The sequence below is a fragment of the Pongo pygmaeus genome, chromosome 5 (genome assembly GCF_028885625.2).
Source record: "Pongo pygmaeus isolate AG05252 chromosome 5, NHGRI_mPonPyg2-v2.0_pri, whole genome shotgun sequence".
NCBI lineage: Eukaryota > Metazoa > Chordata > Mammalia > Primates > Hominidae > Pongo > Pongo pygmaeus.
In genome coordinates this window covers 71,627,890-71,647,894 of record NC_072378.2, presented here as the reverse complement: position 1 = coordinate 71,647,894, position 20,005 = coordinate 71,627,890, and the positions used below count along the sequence as shown (strand labels likewise).

The window sequence follows — 20,005 nt, the reverse complement described above, 5'->3', positions numbered from 1 at the left end:
AATTCAAGTGCAAAGACCAAATATGCTGAATGGTTTTCTTCTCCTATGACTCTCAGAAAGATAAAATTAATGGGTATTTGAACAGTATTGAGGCAAACAGAAGTAACATTTAGGCAGCAGCTTCTCAGATGTATGACTGCAGCCAGGGCCAGAACATTCACTAAGGTTACCGCTATCCGGAAAGTAAAATCCAGAGTCTTTCTACTTTTACCAGGTATTACCCTGAATAGAAGAATTAAATCTTTTATCTATGAGAGCAGGGGAATGCAAACAAACAGAAACAAAGGAAATGTCATTTTCCTAGGAGAATTGTTTTCTAGTTGTCAGTGTAGATAAACAAATTTTTAAAAAAACATTAATTTTAAATAAAATTTTTTAAAAACATTAATTTTAAAGTAATCTCCTCTTTGATGTGAACATAGAATATGAAATAGTTAATATCAAATACACTACAAAATCATTTCAGGAAAATAGCTACCTGTTAATTTTGCTCATTATTTCAATAAATACAGTTATATAACTCTTGTATATTATATTTTTAAAAGTAACAATATTAAATGGTTAAAAAGTTATGTTAATATTTACCTTTTGTGGAAGAGTTATATTTTTCTTGTTCTTCAATGAATTAAATGCACATAATGATGGAAACAAAAGAAAGAAATCAGCAAATTTATAGTTAGACATGGAAATGTGAATTAACACAATGGCATGAATAATTAAAATGCATAACATATAATGTGACATGATAAATTGCAATGAAAAACCATGAGTTCCCAAATATGGTACTAAAATTAATCAAAGAAAGAATGAATACAGCAATTTAAAGATTTAAAATGAAACAAAAACATTGGGAAATTAGTATGTTTGGCATTTGAAAAATATATTCTGTATTATTTTTTCTTTCCTTTTAAGAGCTGTATAAAATTTCAGTACCAATTTTATTAAAACATCTTAACTTGAATCCATTGTGATTTTTTTTGGAAAAGCATTTAAAAGCATACTTAATTTTCATAACAAAGATTTTTATCATTTCAAAAATGAAAGTTCATATGATAAAGGCTCATATGATAAAATGAAATTTATTTTTTTATCTGATAAGCAAAAAATAAATTCCATTTTTACACTTTGTTTGCACCATGGAAACTATTCTGTAACATTTTCCACATGAAAGAAAATTCTAATTTAAGTAATGTTTTTTCTTCTCAAATTAATTAGATTAAAATACTCCAAAGTAAAATTAGTTGTTTTGTAGAGCCTATACTTCTTAGACATTTTATAAGGCTTTATATCCACCTCTTTGTTTTTTATTATTTACAGAGGACTAATGGCCTGTTTCTATATTTCTGAAGAGGAATATCATTGGAGTTTTAGGTAGGTGATATAATAATGGAAGATATAAAACATAATTAACACATCATTTACTGTTAGTTTGTGAATCATCTCTAAACCCTTTAAAAGATCCAGTTGAGCACAAAAAAGTTACTGGTTGGCTTCAGAAATCCATTTTTATACAACCAATTAAGTTGTCTTCAGCCTTACCCTACATAAGGGATATGCTGGGATATTGTGTTGAAATATAACCAGAAAAATTTTGTGGAAGTCTTTGCTTTCACTTATCACATACCATTACAGTTACTTAAATTATAAGGCTACTTTTTCAAGTATTCTACCTCAAAAATCTGTATTGTGATCACCTCTTTGTTTTTCCCCTAAATCTACTTTAACATAATCTGGCTTTATGTAGCAAATAGGCTAGCGTTCTCCATTTTTAAAATAAACTTTAAAACACCTTTTCAAAAATTGATTAAACATGTGTTTCCAAATGATATGTTAGCCTTTAAGAGATACTGCCTTTATGGTATAAATAGAGAGTAGTATATTTGATTTACAAGAAAAAAATACTTCCAGTGAAACAGTCAAATTGTCCTGGCATACATTCCAAAATCAGTAATGTAGATAACCGTACCCAGAAATGGTATATGAATAAAATTATTTTATAAGTGCCTCAAGAAGGTGTATCAGCATCTAGCAATCTAAACCATTTGAAATATTTGTTCTTACCAATCAGCTGTTTATCAAATTATTTCTAAACAGAAAATCACCCTTTGTTAAAAATTTTTAAAAAATGGGAAGGAAGTCAAGTGCAGTAGGGGCTTAACCAATTGTAATAGACTGTGGTCAGCATTAATCTTCATGGGAGATGGAACTAAAGTTTAACAAATAATTTCAAAATAATAAAATGACAATTCTATAGCCTTAAGAACAACAATGAAATCAATCTTAAATAGAACATGCTAAATCCTATCTAACTCATAAATCAAATTAAAATTTACTTTTTTAAACATATTTTAGGACAAACAAAGCTGTCATGTGGACTGTTCATTTTGAAATAGAACCATAAAAAGATGATGGCAGACAGTATAATCATTTACCAAAAGTCCCAAAGCACATATTTATATCATAAAAAACACCAGGTCTCTTTTATTTATAGAACATTTAGATATATAGATATATAAAATATATGCTTGTTGTCACATTTTTTTAAAAGCTGTAGGTATATAACTCTAAAGATCATATATTTCAGGAAACTCAAATAACCAAAATGTTTACTAGTGTATTTGTCATATTAAATATCAAAATAACTCCACCAATGTAGTCATTCCCTTCTTCCCACCTCAATTCAATCCTTACAAATTGATGATTTCTCTGAAAGACAGCTGTGAATATGAATATCATAAACAGTAACATTGATATTAACAATAGAACATGAGCTTTTTTAAAAAACCAAAATCCAACATATAATACAACTTATTTTGTGGAAGCAATTCTTATTTCTACAGAAATAATGTAACCAGAATCTCACTATAGGAGAGTTATATGCAGTACCCTTATATGCTTTTGAACCCATAAAATGTTTTATTTGCAACTGGAGGAAATGCAAAGAATTTTAGGAGCACATGACTTTTAGAATATCAATCTTTAGCAAAATATGATCGGTAAGACCGAGTTTGTAACTAAACACCAACATTTGTAGTTCTTTCAGTTGTGCAACAGGAGCTCACGAATAGATAATTTAAATAAACACCAACTTTTGTTTTAAAAAATAAATTTTAAAACAATTTCATCTGGGTTATTGCCAGATTAGTTAGGAATAATTTTAAAATGTTCCCAGAGAGGAGAGGAAAAAGTTAAACATGTCAATGAATAATTCCAATGAATTAACTGCGATTTTAAAAAAGAAAGTCAGAGTTTCACAATGCATCATATTTTCATGATTCACTAAATGAATACCCTTTTAGCAACCCTGAAAACTAAAGCATGGAGTATCAATAGAATGTATTTTTAAAAATATAAACTCAGAGTTTATCACACCAGTGTTACTCTATTAATAAGTTGATACGTTTAAAAATCTACACTAAGTTTTCCATAATCAAGTATTCTGCATGACAATCTATGCCACATCAGTCTTTGAAACAATGCATTTACCTTCTGAGATCTTTGACATATCTGTGATACATTCAGTAAATCACTTCAATTAAGTGAGAAAAACATGTACCCCCATACCCTCAATATAAAATGAAATGCAAGTTTTCCATCGGCAACAATAACACTGCTGAAAAAAAATATTCAAAGTGTTAACCTTTCAGTTGTTTCATAGGGATAAAGGTTTTTAATAAATATCTTAAAAGTAATTCTACTACATTTATATTACAATCCCAAAGTAGAAATTATTTTAGTAAATTGCTTACCAAATCCCTGATTAAAAATATGTGATAAAAAATAACGATAAGTCATTTCACCTACTAAGATATGTGATAGCACTTTGGGTCATATGAAGAATACTATTTTAACATAGTGTCTAAATCATCTAGCTCAGGTAGTTTAGAGAATTTAGTTTCTACTAAAATCAGACCATATACATTTTCTCTCTTTGTTGCTCAGAAAATGAAACAATAATATATGCATAAAATAAGGAAATCTTTAAACAATATGAACTGCTGAAGACACTAAAACATGTGTTCTGTCATTTTTTTCCATCATCAAACTTAAAATATAGGCTACTGCTAATCAAGTTAAATTAAAAAATTAGTAAAGGATTCAGTATGATTTAAGTGTTTAATTTTTAAAAAATCTTATAAAAGGTAAAATATTCTTTTAACACATAAAATGCCATATTGCAATGAGATTTTTAAATTTTATTTTCTTCCTTTGTCACTTTGGAATAAGATGTTTCTAGGCCTACATCCCTTCTGTTAAATGACCATCTAAAATTCAATCATCCAGCAAAACTCACTCAGCAAAAACTGAGTGCATGCCATGAACCACTGTCACTAGGTGTTGGGGATAAAACTGTAAGAAAATTAAATTTTTAGGATGCAGCAAACTATATATAATCAAAATACTATTCATTTAATAAAAGGGGTATAAATAGAGGAGGTTCTCAAATCCAAGATTTTTGGACAATGATCTCTCTTTATCGGATACCTTGTTCTATACTGCTGCTTCTCACTGGCACTTGTGGGAGCTGTCTTCCCCTGCGACTGCTGAACGATGTGTCTGCTGGAGGAGATTGTGTTGGACTTCTCTGTCGGTGCATTCTGCAGGCAAAAAGCAAAGTGGGCATGAAACAATGAAATTCCAATGTGGTCTGACAAAAATCTTTTCCTCCTTTCTGTTACGATTAAAATAGACATAAACCCCCTCACTGGGCCAATGGGAGCAGAATCAAACACTTTTTATGATATGTGTAAATGGAATATTACAAAAAGGGGTTAAATGAGATAGGGCAATGTGCACCACACACAGTTCTACATAATGAATTCTTAAACTGAGTAGAATCCAATTCACTCCTTTTCATTAACTTTCTAGTAAGTTGTTCTACCTGGGCAAGTTATTCAGTTTTGGCAGTACTGAACCAAATATATCTAATTACAGCCTCTGGATCTTAACAATATGGATAAATGAGGTAAGAAAGGCTGTTGCCTAAACTGCTACTCTTAAATTGATATTGACTATAGAATTATTTATAACTGATAAGAATTCTAGCTGCAGACTTTTATAAATTACCACTCACTTGTACTTTATTTCTAAATAGGAACAAATTTGAAAGATATTTAAAATAATCCTGGACATATGTTACGAAATACACTGGTGCTAGCATTAAAATTACAAATAAAAGTTTGAGAAGTGTGCCGATATATTACTACTGCCCAGGATTAAGCGGACTTCCATCTGTTGGCATTTAAACACTTTTCAAACTAAAGAACTTTAAAACACTCTAACACTTTACTGAACACATATAAAAGATTTTTAAAATTTCCTCTTATGCTTTTTAAAGTAAGCACACATTTAACTCCAGGTAATTTATCATAAAAATTTCACATAATTAAAAAAATTATATATGAATATGCCACAAACACATGAAAGGACATAACACAGCCAAATTTAATTTTCAATGAGAGCTAATTGGCAGAAACTATAGAATACCACCAGCACAGTGAAGATAGATGCAAGTAATAGAGGATGTGGGAGAGATTTAAGTGTCACAAAGAAAGGATTAAAAGTTATGGTGTCAAAATGAGTGAAAGCTTCGAGGGCTCAGGAAGGTACAACACCACACCAACACCCGGAGGCAGGACATGAATGCTGAGGGGGACACTGAATAGCGACCTTGTCAGAAGCGGAGAAGGTGGCGCCGACCCTCCAGGGACAAGGTGGTGCATAGAACACAGTGTTCTGATACTAGAGTGCTCACTCGACCTTGAGCGAGCAGGATGTTTTCCCCTAATGACTGGCTGATCAGTTGCTCTTGGGGCTGCGTGTCCCCTTCTAGAAAGACATGTTGGGAGAACCCTAAAACATTAGGGCCAAAAAAGATCTTCAGTCAGCAGGTTCACATTAACTTTGATACCAACACATTTGTCCAAGGAAAACCTGGTTACTCGTACATGACAGTAATTTCAAAGAAGAAAACCCATCACGCAATTATTGAAATGGAATTCAAATCAAACTGACAAGTTATTATTGCAAATGTGAACGCCATGTGGTTTTTAAAGACTAATTGGTATTGCTCTAATGTAATAAACCTCTTGTATGTTCCACCAAGGGCAGAGACTCCTGTCTCTGTTTTTTTTTTTTTTGTTTTGTTTTGTTTTATAGAGCTGTATCTCGAGTGCCTACAACACAGCTGCACAGATAGCAAGAGCTCAATAAAGGTATGTTGCTTGAATGAGTGACTGTAATTAGGATGATGAATACAGGAAAGCTTCAAGTGCTTGTCTTCAAGAAGAAATACTGTAGGCCTCTATATTTTTACAATGTTCATAATTTTACTCTGTAATAAGCAAGACTACGCCAAAAACAACAAAAGAAGCCTGCCTTTTGAGGTTAATCTAAGTAGACAAAAATTAAAACAATATAAGGTGGAGAATGCTCCATTAATTATACATCTGATTAAATATAAATGGCTTAAATATGGATAAAAACATGTTCTCTCAGATATAACAATACCTGAAAATGTATGTGTCCATATTTTGACAACTATATTACTATGGTGTTTAAAATTATTATAAAGCCAATTAATGAATTAAAAATAAACAACTGATGTTTATATAGATGTACTTTTTTTTTTTAATGCATGGTTTTGCCTTTTTCATTGATTTTGGTATATATTTTAAATAAAATGCATGATTAAAATATCTAGCAGGTATTATTTTGATGAAAGAATAAAATGATACCTCATCCCTTTTAAAGCAATACTGTAAAATTCACTGAGTGACTAAAAATGTGTGAGAATAAAGAATACATATTTATCAGCAAAAGCACACAAAGGAGTGTCATTCAACTTCTATTCAGATTGGCAATTTTTCTTTTAAGTAAAATGATTTTTATAGCTATAATGATTTTGATTCTGAGTATCTTATTCATTTAAGAACAACAAAACAGGAAAATATCAAGTTGAAGATAACAAAAAGATGTTCAGCTTAGGTCTTTAATAAAGGTGTATTTTACTTTCTTAAGCCATAAATTAATGCTTTATCACATCGTAATTCAAACGCTGAATCCTGGGCTGTTACCTCAATTTCCAAATTAAAATAAAAAGTAACTCATAGTGTTCTATATATTAAAACTGTTTATTCCAAATTGGCTTTTCACATTAACTCAACTACATAGAATTAATTTCTATGGGATAGAGTACATGACCAAGTCCTTTCCAGTGATGAGAGTTTTATCTATTACTCCTTAAAAGTCATTATCATGACAATAAACTTCAATCTTTCTTCAAGATACTCTTTCTAAACATGGCTTGCAAATGGAATTATACAGTTTTCACCTTAGTACTGAGAAATTTCATGGATATTACAATTTCACTTAAATCTTGCTCCATTCCTTAAAGCAATTCACAAGCACTAAAAGAAAAACTCAAATGTGACTTGAAATGTAAATAATTTAGGTGAACTTTCTGTGGCACCAAACTAAATGGCAAAAGTATAAAAAGCAATTTCAGGAGCAAATAAATGGCTTCCTGGGTGAATATTCACAGCTCAACCACATATAGTGTTCCATCTCCTGAGCCACAAGGCTTGCAGTGTCTGAAAACAGCCTGTAATGTTTGAGGTTAATCGCTTAGCACAAGATATGTTTTTTTCTTTGACATGAAAAGTCCCTCAATAATGAAAGAGTTCCTGCCCCCAGCCACTCTGTAACAAGCATGAGATCACAGACCAAAGGAGAAGCACAGAAAGCCACTTTGCCAGAGGAAGAAAGGAATGTGGTAGCAATGCTGAATTATGAAGGGGAAGCTGGGTAGAGGAAAAATGCAGAGGTTAGAGAGAGAAGAGCAAGGTTTTGCAGAGGAGAGATAATAGAACCAAGTATAGTTTGTTTTTAGGCAAGAGGAAAGGACGATTAATCAAGAAATTCTGAGGTACAGAGCGTAAAGTTGAAAGAATCCAGGCTGTTGTGCCCTGATCTTTTCAATGAAATGGGATGTGCTAAGAATGTAAGGATGTAAGAAGAATGATAGAGATTTAGAACAACCTGTTAGAGAATGAAACAGGGAGTGTAGGATGGATAAATAACATAACAGTAACAGCTATTTCTTACTGAGCATCAATATAGGGTCATGTATTCATGCCAGGAACTGAAAAAGTGTTTGTGCGCATATGCAGGCATGCATGTATTCATGCATATATGTATCTATATGTTTATACACACAAGTATATACATATGTACCTTTTTGGATTCTCACACACTAAGAAGCGTTATTACTATTTTATTTATTTTATTTATTTTATTTTATTTTATTTTATTTTATTTTATTTTATTTTATTTTATGATTGAGGGTCACAGAGTGACCTGGAGAAAGATAAACAGCTAAGATGTGGTAGAGGCAGGATCCACACAGGTCTGTTCAGCTCCAATGCTTGCTCTCTTTTCTGTCTAGTGAGATAGGATTGTTTGTGTATCATGAGAAAAAAATGGCAATTTCACATCTCAGGATTTACCATGAATCTTTAACACAAACCATATGTCCAAGTATCAAATTATTTGGCAGGACTTAACAGAACTGTGTTTGAGAGTCTGTGGAATCAAAATATATGGACAATGGTATTTAACAAATACCTACTCTATTATGTATATTTACATCTCCTCATTTTTAAAAAATGAGGTTTGCGGCCACGCGTGGTGGCTCATGCCACTATGGGAGGCTGAGGCGGGTGGATCACAAGGTCAGGAGTTCAAGAGCAGCCTGACCAACATGGTGAAACCCCGTCTCTACTAAAAATACAAAAATTAGCTGGGCGTGTAGCGTACACTTGTAATCCAGCTACTCAGGAGGCTGAGGCATGAGAATCACTTGAACCCGGGAGGCAGTGGCTGCAGTGAGCCAATATCGTGTGACTGCACTCCAGCCTGGGCGACAGAGCAAGACTCCGTCTCCAAAAAAAAAAAAAAAAAAAAAAGGTTTGCAGAGCAAAAGTTTAATTCAAACTTATGTATGCCTGACTCTAGTTCACCATCTTCAAGTATGTATCTAAACATTTACCACTAAGTTCAATCCATGCCTACTCTCCTTCATCTAAGACTAGAGTTTTGATTTATACTTAAGTAAAACATACTTCTCAATAAAAATGAGTCTTTAGTCAGACATTTTTGTTGCTGCAAATGGACTTGCAGTAAATTGCTTCTACCAAAGCCTAAAAACAATGTAGTCCTGTTATTTGTTTTTGTTTTTAAACAACTTGTTAAAGGATGGACATGTATGTGGTATTTAAGGTCAAATTTTCAAAGTGGTTCCTACTGTGCTGGTCCCTTACAGGCCCACACAGGCTCTTTTGCAAGAACACACCATAAAATGCATATGTAAGCAATTCTAAATAGCAGTCCAAATACAGAAATGAAGCATCCTCAAGTTAGAATGTAGAGTGTAGTTTCTACAGGAAGAAAAGTCACTAGAATGGAATGCAGAAATGATGGGCAGCAGTTCTCACGGATGAATTCACATGAAGATGAAAAGCTAGACTTTTATCTTATCAAGAAGCTTCCCAAGAAAATATGATGCATTTCTTTAAGTGGCTTGACACAAAAGATATAAATCAGTTCTACTTGTCTCCTAACGACAACTGGTCATCATCACTTTCAAAATATATTCTTACAAGGCTATCTGTCATGAGGTTACATTTGTTGAGGGCAATAAAAAGCCTTTAAAATTATGATCATTAAACAGCAAATTTCGCCAGAAACCAGTGCAAAACTGTGTAGTATGACTCCTTTTGGGAAGTTATCAACTCTCAAAGGCCAGGAGTCAGTGTCCAAAGCATTTATACTGTGTCTTCGGTTCATGTGTAGCTAGATGTAAATTCAAGGTATCTTCTTGATAGCTCTTATTCAGAGCTAACATAAATTAGAAAACCCAAGCCAGTTCTTCTTTTGTAACCTGCTACTCAACAATTCACAAAGAAACTAGGCATGTAGTTTACACTCTAATAGAAATCAATGAAAAGCTTTAATTATAATCAAACACATCTAAAAGGTTACAGCTTTCTATTTTAAACTATAAGTAAAGTAAAGGCAAGAGTACTGTGAATATGATTCGTAAGTGTCATACATTTGAAAATGAAAGTCAATCACATCCTTGCTATTCTGATTGGAGGATTTGTGTTTATCCACAGATTACATTTCAGAGTTGCAAAGGCAGATGCCTCAATATCACTAATCTGGAGTTAAGCACCTCCAGCTGACACTGGCATCATCTATCATTTTCTAAAATAGTATCTTATTGCCAAAAAAACTTGTTCACTGATATATCCTTAATATATAACTACACACAGTAGTCACTCAACTAGCATTTTTTTTTTTTTTGAGATGGAGTTTTGCTCTTGTTGCCCAGGCTGGAGTGCAATGGCGCAATCTCGGCTCACCGCAACCTCCGCCTCCCAGGTTCAAGCGATTCTCCTGCCTCAGCCTCCCGAGTAGCTGGGATTACAGGCATGCGCCACCAGTCCCAGCTACTTTTGTATTTTTAGTAGAGATGGAGTTTCTCCATGTTGGTCAGGTTAGTCTCAAACTGCCGACCTCAGGTGATCTGCCTGCCTTGGCCTCCCAAAGTGCTGGGATTACAGGTGTAAACCACCATGACCAGCCTCAACTAGTATTTTTAAACAATGAATGAAAGAATACTGAATAGAATTAAAAGAATACAACTTCAAGGAAAAGGTTTAATCATGTCAAAATAATTGAAATTGTGTAGAGGGGGCTGAAAATGATGGTTGAAGATTGAAAATTTATCTAAGAAATTATAGTTATTTACAATGATGGTAAAGAAATTGCAGTTAACTGAGCTGGGATTAAAGAATGTGAAAATACAAACATTGTTTCATCAAAGGCTATCTATCTATCGATTGATCAATTTCCTTCCTCAAAGTCCAACTCCTTTTACTACTCAACACTTTTCATGAGTCCTCTGTATCCTTATTCCATTGTGAATCAAGTTCCCTAAATAGTCAATATCTCCATGGACCACTGTCCAGAAATAAATTTCATCTCCCTTTTACCTACCACATCCCTTGATATGTCTCACAGCTACTCATTTTTCAGATCTCAACTCAGTGTGAACATCCTCTGGAAAGCTTTTCTTTTTTGCTACTTCCTATTTCATTACTTGAACTTAGCACATAGTTGGTACATATCTGTTAACTGAATGAATCACTGAATTGTACAAATTCTATCTCTACTAGGCCTATTGAGATAGCCTGGCTGATGCCTTGCATCTACCCCTAGATCCTTTGATCCACCTTCCAAAAATCAGTCAAAGTGATCTATAATTTTGGGACTCAAAACTGATCCTCTGCCTCCCATGTTTAACGCACATCTGTGGCTCACAGATCAATAAAGAAGTTGAAATTCTTTAGCATGGTATTAACATGGCATAGTGATGTCATTCATTTAACCTCTCAGAATTTCTCCAATTTTATTTTCAGGCCTCTTTTCTATCCACTGAATTCTGTTCTCCATCCCAAAACTGGTATCATTTCCCCAAACTCAAGATAATACTTCCAATCTCAGTGTTTTCTCACATTGCCCCCTCTTAGAATACTCCACTCTTCACACATACTTTTATGTATCTGGATTTAGCTCAAGGGACATCTGTTTATGAAGCATTTCCTAATTTCATCCTTACTGCACAACTTTCCTTGTGTTCATACTGTACCTGTGCATGCCTCTATAATGAAAGCTATGATACTTGAATACACTCATTCATTTACATCTGTGTCCCTTTACATGCTCTCAATCATTGTTGGATAAATGAATGGGTGAATGAATATATGTTAGTTGCAATTCTTAGGTCTTTTAACACTATGTTAAAAAAAAGTGTCAATATGTTGTACCTAAAAATATTTAAAACCTTTGTGGAATTGGACAAATTGCAAACAAAAGGTTAGTAATCCCTTATAATTTTACACTAACTCAATGTATATCCTTGGTTATAATATACCAGTAGAATATTAGAATATACATTTGTAGAAAAGTGATTTTTTTAAAAGATGGCATTATTTAGATAAATAAGACAGTCAATAATTTGCATATTCCAGGCACTACATTCATTGGTAACATTTAAAATGACATCAGAAACAAAATATTAATGTCCTAATATGTATATAGGAAAGAGTATGGATTTAATCCTTATTAGTAATCAGAATGATCACTAAGAGAAATATATAATTATTTTTTAAACCCTAAGATTTAAGAACCGCCTTGAAATTATCCTTCTCTTACTTCTTCAATGAGATCCTTTCCATTTAGGGGTAGGTTTAGTTACATGAATGCCTTTAAACATCACAATTTGTGTTTAAGAACTGATCATGTAAAATAAGAGTGACAGCACCCCTAAATATATTCATAAAATGGAAGATGTCAGCACACCACAACACCAAGCCTACCTTTCTGCATCAGAGGCAGTGCCTTTCCTAGTCTGTTTTTGGATGCTAGATCTTTCAGACTTTCTGGAGTGCCTGTGGAATGAAATGTTAAACACAAAATATATGATGAATAAAGCTACATTAACATCATACAATGATAAACACAATAGACATGAAAAATGGCAACTACATTACCTAAATGATTTTGTCAGTCAGTACTTTTCAAAACTAAGTAAACAAATAAATGAATGAATGAATGAATGAATAAAATGAAAACCAGAATTGGTGCCAAGTGGAAGACACAAGTTGCCCAATAGAAGACACGAGAAGCTGACATTTCATTAGTCTAGACAAGTATGTCTACAACAATGATCTAATATGAACCCCTACTGAGCAACTCGGCCTCTGCTGATGAGAGCAAACCAATGCAATGGTGAAATGTAATAATGATAAATGTGATGATGGTAATAGTTTAGGTGCTGAAAGGCTTCAAAGGGGTGAAATGCCCCCTACTTTTACAAGTTGAAACTTGGTGCTACAGATTTTTTTGTTTTGTCCCCCACAAATTGTGAAGAAAAGAGAAGAAAAATGCTACAGTTAAAGATGTTTTATATAAATGAAAGTATTTATATAAACTATTAAAATCATTTTAAAATTTTTCATAAGATGCTTTTATAAATTATGTAGCATTTTTAAAAGCATATAGCATTTCAATCACATTACAAATCATAGTCCCCAGTTTATTCTACTTTTTAAAAGTACATATGTGCACTGAACACTTGAAATGCATTTTTCCTACAGAAATAATTTTTCTATAAAAAGTTTGCTTCCCCACAGCAGCTTACATATGTCTAATTAGCCTAAAATGTCTGAAGTACCATATATTTGAAATAAGTAATATAAAATATTGTGGTCAAGAAGCTCACACTTACTATAAAAAAAAGAGAAACCCTAAGAATGCGTATTTAATATTAATTATTATCTACAAATTAAGCTTATTTTTCTTTACTGATATCCCTTCCTCCCAACAATGTTGAGAAAAATATCTGTCTTTACTTATTAATGTGTGACATCCTAATTAAGTATCTAGTATATACCAAGTTCTGCTAGGCACTAGGAACACATATCAAGGTACAAGCCTTCACAGGCTGTTACAGAGTTCTGGGACTGCTCATCTCTCCCAATCTCTTCCGCTTTCGCCAGAAATTGTGTTCTGACTCTCTTGCCCCTTCAATTCAGGGTTTCAGCTGTGTGTTTTCAGACTCATGTTAATCTGACATCCCACTTTTAAGATAAAAAAGGAAGAAATAGAGGAGTGAGACATCATATTCCCTTACCAGTTGGAAAAGAGCATACTCAATATATTGAGAGATAACTATGTCAGGCACTGAGGGGGACATGAACTTATTTAAACTCCATGAAAATCCTTTAAGAATGTGTCATTTCCATTTTATAGATGAAGAAACAGGCTCAGGGAAAGGCTACTCAGTTAGAAAGTGGCAAAGCTAGGATTAAAATCTAAGTCTATCTGGCTCCTAAGCTGTTTCCATTATATACTATACAGCAAAGAGAGTGGAAGAGATAGATTCTGGCACATGCCTTATGTGTGTATCTTTGTTCTGGAAGGAAGAAATGAAACCATGAAATCAGGTGCTGGGATATCACTAATAGATGACTCTCTCTGACATTAAGGTTCTTATTTACTTTATTGCTTCTATGGTCAGGAGAGGGGATCATGGGTGATAGGGGGGCAGAGACTTCATGATTGATTTCATGGCTGAAATCAATGGGACATGGTTGTTGGGAATGGAATCTTGTTCCTGACGCACAGGGAAGAAGGCATAAGCACAGTGGGAGGACGAGAAGTAAGGGGAGAAGAGAGGATTGGTAATTAGATCTGCAGGCTCAGGAGGTACTGGAGCTCAAAATAAAAATATAGTTATGGGAAATTTATGCTTGGTCCCCACAGTGCTCAAGGCAACTGACTGGAAGATCAAATGCTCCTTTTCTCATCTTCAGCACAAATAGAGCAGATGAGAGTGGAGAGATTCAGGAAGACCCACAAAACTCACTGTCATTAAAATTTCCACTCATTCATTCATTCATCCAACAAATACTTGTGTATACTAGGCACTGTTCTAGGTGGTTGGAATATGTCTGTGGAAAAAAAACCACAATTATCTCTACTTTCAAGAAATGTACACTTTGTTGATACAAGACAAAAATAAACAACAAAAAGTAGCTCAAACAAGTACATTATATAGTATGGGAAAAGGCGATACATGTCAACAACAAAAGTAAACCAGGGTAAGAAGGTGGGAGTTTAGGGGCAGGAGCATATTGCAACTTTAAGTAGGGTGGTTGGAAAGGACTTACTGAAATGGTGACATTTTAGCAAAGACGTAAAGTGAAGGAGATAGCCATGTATATTGTTAGAGAAAAAGTATCTCAGGAAAAGGGAAGAAATAATAAGAAATAATAAGGGGGCAGGGGTCGAGAGGTGATTCAGATGAAAAATTTTGCAGGAGAAGGCAGAGAAATTGTGTAGAATCTGGTGGACCCTTGAATAAAACTTCTGCACAATCAAAGGGCTACAGGCATCTTTTTGAAATAGCCTGCTTCTCTTCTGATTCCTGGCAACTTCTATTAATTTCTAGACCCAATTGATATTTCATTTCCTCTGTGAAACTTTCAAACTCTTCCTCCTCTTTTCATCTCCTAAAATGTAATGGATTCATATATTAGATTATCACAGTAATCAATGATCATTATAACAGTGATTATGATATTAATAATATATAACATTTACTGAGAGCTTTCTCTGTGATAGCATGTTCACTTTATCTGCATTATCTCATATAATCTTCTTTCCAATCCAGAGGTAGGTACTACTCTTTTATCCTTTTTAAGAATAAGAAAATTGAGAGTTAGAGAATACTTTTTTCTAGCTTACATGGTCATTCACCATCTAGCCAGGAGGTGAACTGAGAGTGCATAATCTGAACAGCAGTAATCATGTTGTATCTCTGGCATAAATGGCTAAAATAATGAATTCTACAGTCAAACTGGGTGTAATCTCAGCTCTGTTTTTGGCTAGCCAGGCAATTTTGGTGAAATTACTTAATGTCTCTGTGCTTCAGTTTTCTTTTACCTAAAAAGTGGCAATAATACCACTACCACTGCACACACACACAGGTTTTGCTAATTTTAAATATTTCAGTAGTACTCAGTATTGTAGTATTTGTAGTATTACACAGAACTAGAACTGACTGTGTTTTTTGCATTACTTGGAATTAGCAAGTGGTACTATTAAAATATTGCTTTAAATATTTGTTTCTTGAAGGCAAAGACTTTTCTCATTCATCTATAAAAATATAAAACTCAGAGCCAGTGCTCTATAACTGGATAACAAATATTCATGCAAAGGGTCATAATCTAACCTTTTAATTTTTGTTTTCATTTTTAACCCTCTTATTGAGGATGTCCCTTTTTTCTCTTCAAATATCAATGAAATTTACCTCCATTAAAGATTCTTCTAAAGATAACTACAAAGGATATGTCTTTATAATTCTTCTAACCCCTTAAAAGAGTACGTAAATTAAGTTAAAATGATATGCACTTAATTGCAATAATTTTCTGTAAAGGAGCAGAGAATAAAATAGAAAATTCTTATGTTATTTTCTATTTGGAATCCAAATTATAGCCAAAATATTGTATATTTTAACACAGCCATTTCTTAGAATAAATTGGATTGAGATATGTAAAATAGGAAAGATTAGAACAATCCATCTATATTCATATACCATACTACTGAAACTATTAATTGTGTAATCACAAAATAGATCACAGTAAAATGAATTACTTTCTACCTTATACCACTTTAAGCTCCCTGTGGTCAGGAATTGTGTCTGTTTGGATTGTCAGTGTAATATCAACACCTAGCATATGGTAGTTGCTCAATAATTATTTGTTGAATGGATAGTTTAAAAGGTAATATTTTGAGTATTATCATTAAATTTGAAAGCCCAAAAATTACAATAAAAAAGAACTAACTAGGGCTATAAAATCTAGTTTGCCTCAAATGAAATAAATTTAAAAATAAAACTGCATAATTTTCTGGGCTTCAGCAAAATATAAAATACTTAAATACAACATGACCTTTGGTTTACCGAATAATACATAATGAACTGTCAATCATTAGCGAGGGCCTACTGTATGTTTTAACATAATGCACGAGGCAGTATAGACTCAACTTTAGAGACTACAGGACATTAAAATTCAGCTATCCCATGTATAACCAGTTACGTTTAGAGATGAGGAAACTTAGTCCACAAAAGTTTAAGCGTCTTATCCAAGCTATGATAGACCTTAAGTTGATGAGGATAACACCATCACACCCCTATGTGCTCAAGTTCTCTGCTGACTCTGCCACATGTTCATTTTGAATGATTAGATGTTTATTTGAGAGATCCCTGGGCACGAGTGAACAAGACAAGACTGTTTCAGTGTTTTCATTATGTCTTATTTTAAGTTTAAATATGCTTTTTTGTTCTGGCATAAATTTTTTATCTTTACAATATTATTCATAAAGAATATTTAGTTGGTTTTAAACATGCAAGAATCAGAAATCTTGAGTTTTTCTCCCTTTATTCACAACTTAATAGTTGTGTGATTTTTGGCTTTATGCTTTCTAGTTCACAGCGTACTAAAGAAATTCTTTTAAAGCTATAAAAGTACATTCAACTGTAAGGTATAAAAGCAATTCTTTTATTATTAAATCAAAGCAAGAGTAAAAATCAGAAAATGGGATGTTTCTACTTAAACCCCAATTCTTTTGAAGTTCTATTTTCTGTGATTATTTCCTTCCTATTAATTTAGTATGAAGATTTATAAAATGAACTGATGAAAAACAGAGGTAATTGTTAAAATCTATGTGTTTTCTTTTCCTTTTCAATAACTAATTTCAGTTAGGGTAACTCTCTAAAGACTGGTAAATAAAGCTTTTCTGAAGGCATTAAAATTTTATTAAAGGATAAAATTAATACTAAAATTTTATTAAAGGACAAAATTAATAAAATCATAATATTTAATAAGACTATTTTATAACAATGAAAACATAGTCTGTTCTGCCTTGGAAATACTGTAACAAAAGTCTACTACATAATGTTTTCACTTAATTAGAGCTAACACTGATATCATAAGAATATATCTGTCTATATTTTGGCTGACTACTTACATGGCTTATACTGTCTTAATGTGCAAAGCAAATCTCTATCACCCTATTTACTCATTAAGTTTGGGAAGGAAAAATTAAATTTGAATAGAATCATCCTAAATAAGAGATGTTCCTATGCAGTGAAGATGGATGCATGCAATTAAGATACATTTACCTTCCTGTATATTATTGATATTTATGTACAGGACTGTAGCTTTTAAATAGACTCACCATATTTTAGTTCATGGATACATTTTGTTCATTCAAAGAAAGAGTATTTTTGAAAAACACAGATAATAAAGGATATTATAGAGCAAAAAGAAATAATAAGTAATGTACTGTATTTATTTATAAGTGGTTCTACACTAACTTTGAAAATATGTGGCAACTGCCATGAATTCTGGAAGTAAAAAAGTTTGTGATTTGTTTGTCCCAGAATATTTTCAAAGGAGAAATAAGATTAATTCACTTTAAATCAAAAGAAACCACTTAATACTCTTGGTTGAGGTTTCTTACAGACAAGTAGCTGCTACCAACTAATAGGTATAGGAAACTACACAAATTTGGTTATCTGCAAAAGAAATTAGAGCCACTTTAGCAGAACAACTCAGGAATTACATATAGTGGGATGCTTTACTTAATTGAAAAATTTAAAGTTCTGGAAATAAGATTATTTTACTAAATATTTTTGGTATTTGAGTCATGCACTACTAAATTGTACCCTTAAAAATCATATATATATATATATAGATAGATAGATAGATAGATAGATAGACAGATTAAAAACTATTCTCAATCAAAATATTGAAGATAGTAACTGCAGTGATTTGTAAAGCCAGTGACATGTTAAAATATACCTCAAAATGTACCCAATGAAAATATTGCATTTTCTTGAATAAAACATTTACCAAAATAGTTTAAAGTTTTATTCAATAATAACTTACACTAGCCTTTCATTCTTAAAGACGATTGATTAAACTGTAAGCACTAAACTCAGAACTCTGATGCTTCAGGGCCATATTAAAATATATTTTTTCTAAAAGGCTACTTACAAATTTTGGTTAATTTCAAGCTACAACTCAATCTACATTTAATTAAAACTCATATAATTATGTATATATAGGTCCATTAGCATTTTCATGTATTAAAATAATGTTATTTATAAAGAGATGCTTTGTTATTGGAATGACGATTTTTTAAGGGTCAACATTTTTAGAAATAAAACTACAAGGAAATTTTCACTACAATTTTAAAATCGGAAACATACCCTGGGATTCCAAATTTATGTATTTTTTCTTCATCAATGTTTTAAATTTCCTCAATTTCTAGAAAATATTCTTAGATAAAACTACCTTCATGTTAATTCCAAATAAATCTATGGTATCACTTGAGAAAAACTGAGAATGCTTACTGTTAAAATTAAATTATGGAGAAATGGTTCACTAAAAATTATGTGTCTGTGTACACATACATGCTGTGGGAAACAAGAGGGCAACTAAATGCTTTTCAATTTATTTGAATGTAGTGGATAATTCTCTTAAGGAATAATTTACGTTCTGCATTACAATGTTATTTTCAAAATAATCAACTATGGCCCTGATAGAAAATATCCAAAGTTGAATTGTATAAATTGTCATTAACTTTAGAATATTTTCCTGGCTACCAGTGTCCGACGATAAAAGTCACCTAATGCTGAAATTCTTATGAACATTCACTATATCCAAATCTGATGCCATATTTACTTCATTTAGAAATTGGTAGAAACTTCTGAATGAGTAAATAAAGCTGATGAGAAATGAAATGCCAGTGTTCATTATGATTTGCCAAGTGGTTGACATGGTAACCTATGAATGTAGCATTAGTTGACATAATTTATCTCTCATTTTATAAGTACATATTTGTCTTATATTTTAATAAAATTGTATTGTAAATAATTTTCTATTCTCTATACTAATAAATAATAGTATCAAGAGATGTAAAGTGTATTTATTTTGGTCGAACATAGGACTTATCTATGTTATCATAAAAAAGCAAAATATGTATTCAAAATTATGTATTTAATAATAATTTATTTTAATAATCTTATCTAAAAGGATCATTTCTGGTCCCAAAATCTATTCTTATAGTTATATATACTATCTAGACAATCAAATGGAATAATTCATATACCACTAAATTAAGCTAATAACATCTTGTGTATGTAAGAACTGAAAGTATTATTTGAATTTCCATTTTGCTTAATCAATGCCCAGATAAACTTACATTTATATTCATTACAAAGATCATCATGTTTAATTTTCCTATACTCAATCAATACAGAAGATGAAATCTACTATTTTATTTGTTTTGGAATATATACAAAGGTTTT

At 32.2% G+C, this 20,005-nt stretch overlaps 1 protein-coding gene across 50 annotated transcripts in view; it reads right to left on the bottom strand.

The window, feature by feature from the left end:
• RIMS1 (regulating synaptic membrane exocytosis 1) overlaps nucleotides 1-20,005 on the bottom strand; it is a 515,969-nt gene that overhangs the window by 105,776 nt on the left and 390,188 nt on the right. For 21 of the 50 annotated variants that reach the window (XM_054491261.2, XM_054491259.2, XM_054491258.2 and 18 more), the window contains one exon: nucleotides 4,486-4,598. In XM_054491261.2, coding sequence (XP_054347236.1) covers nucleotides 4,486-4,598 — 113 coding nt within the window. Of the gene's footprint in view, nucleotides 1-585; nucleotides 616-4,485; nucleotides 4,599-5,670; nucleotides 5,854-12,443; nucleotides 12,516-20,005 lie in introns of all 50 variants that reach the window. The other 29 variants (XM_054491257.2, XM_054491260.2, XM_054491247.2 and 26 more) reach the window with 5 other exon arrangements.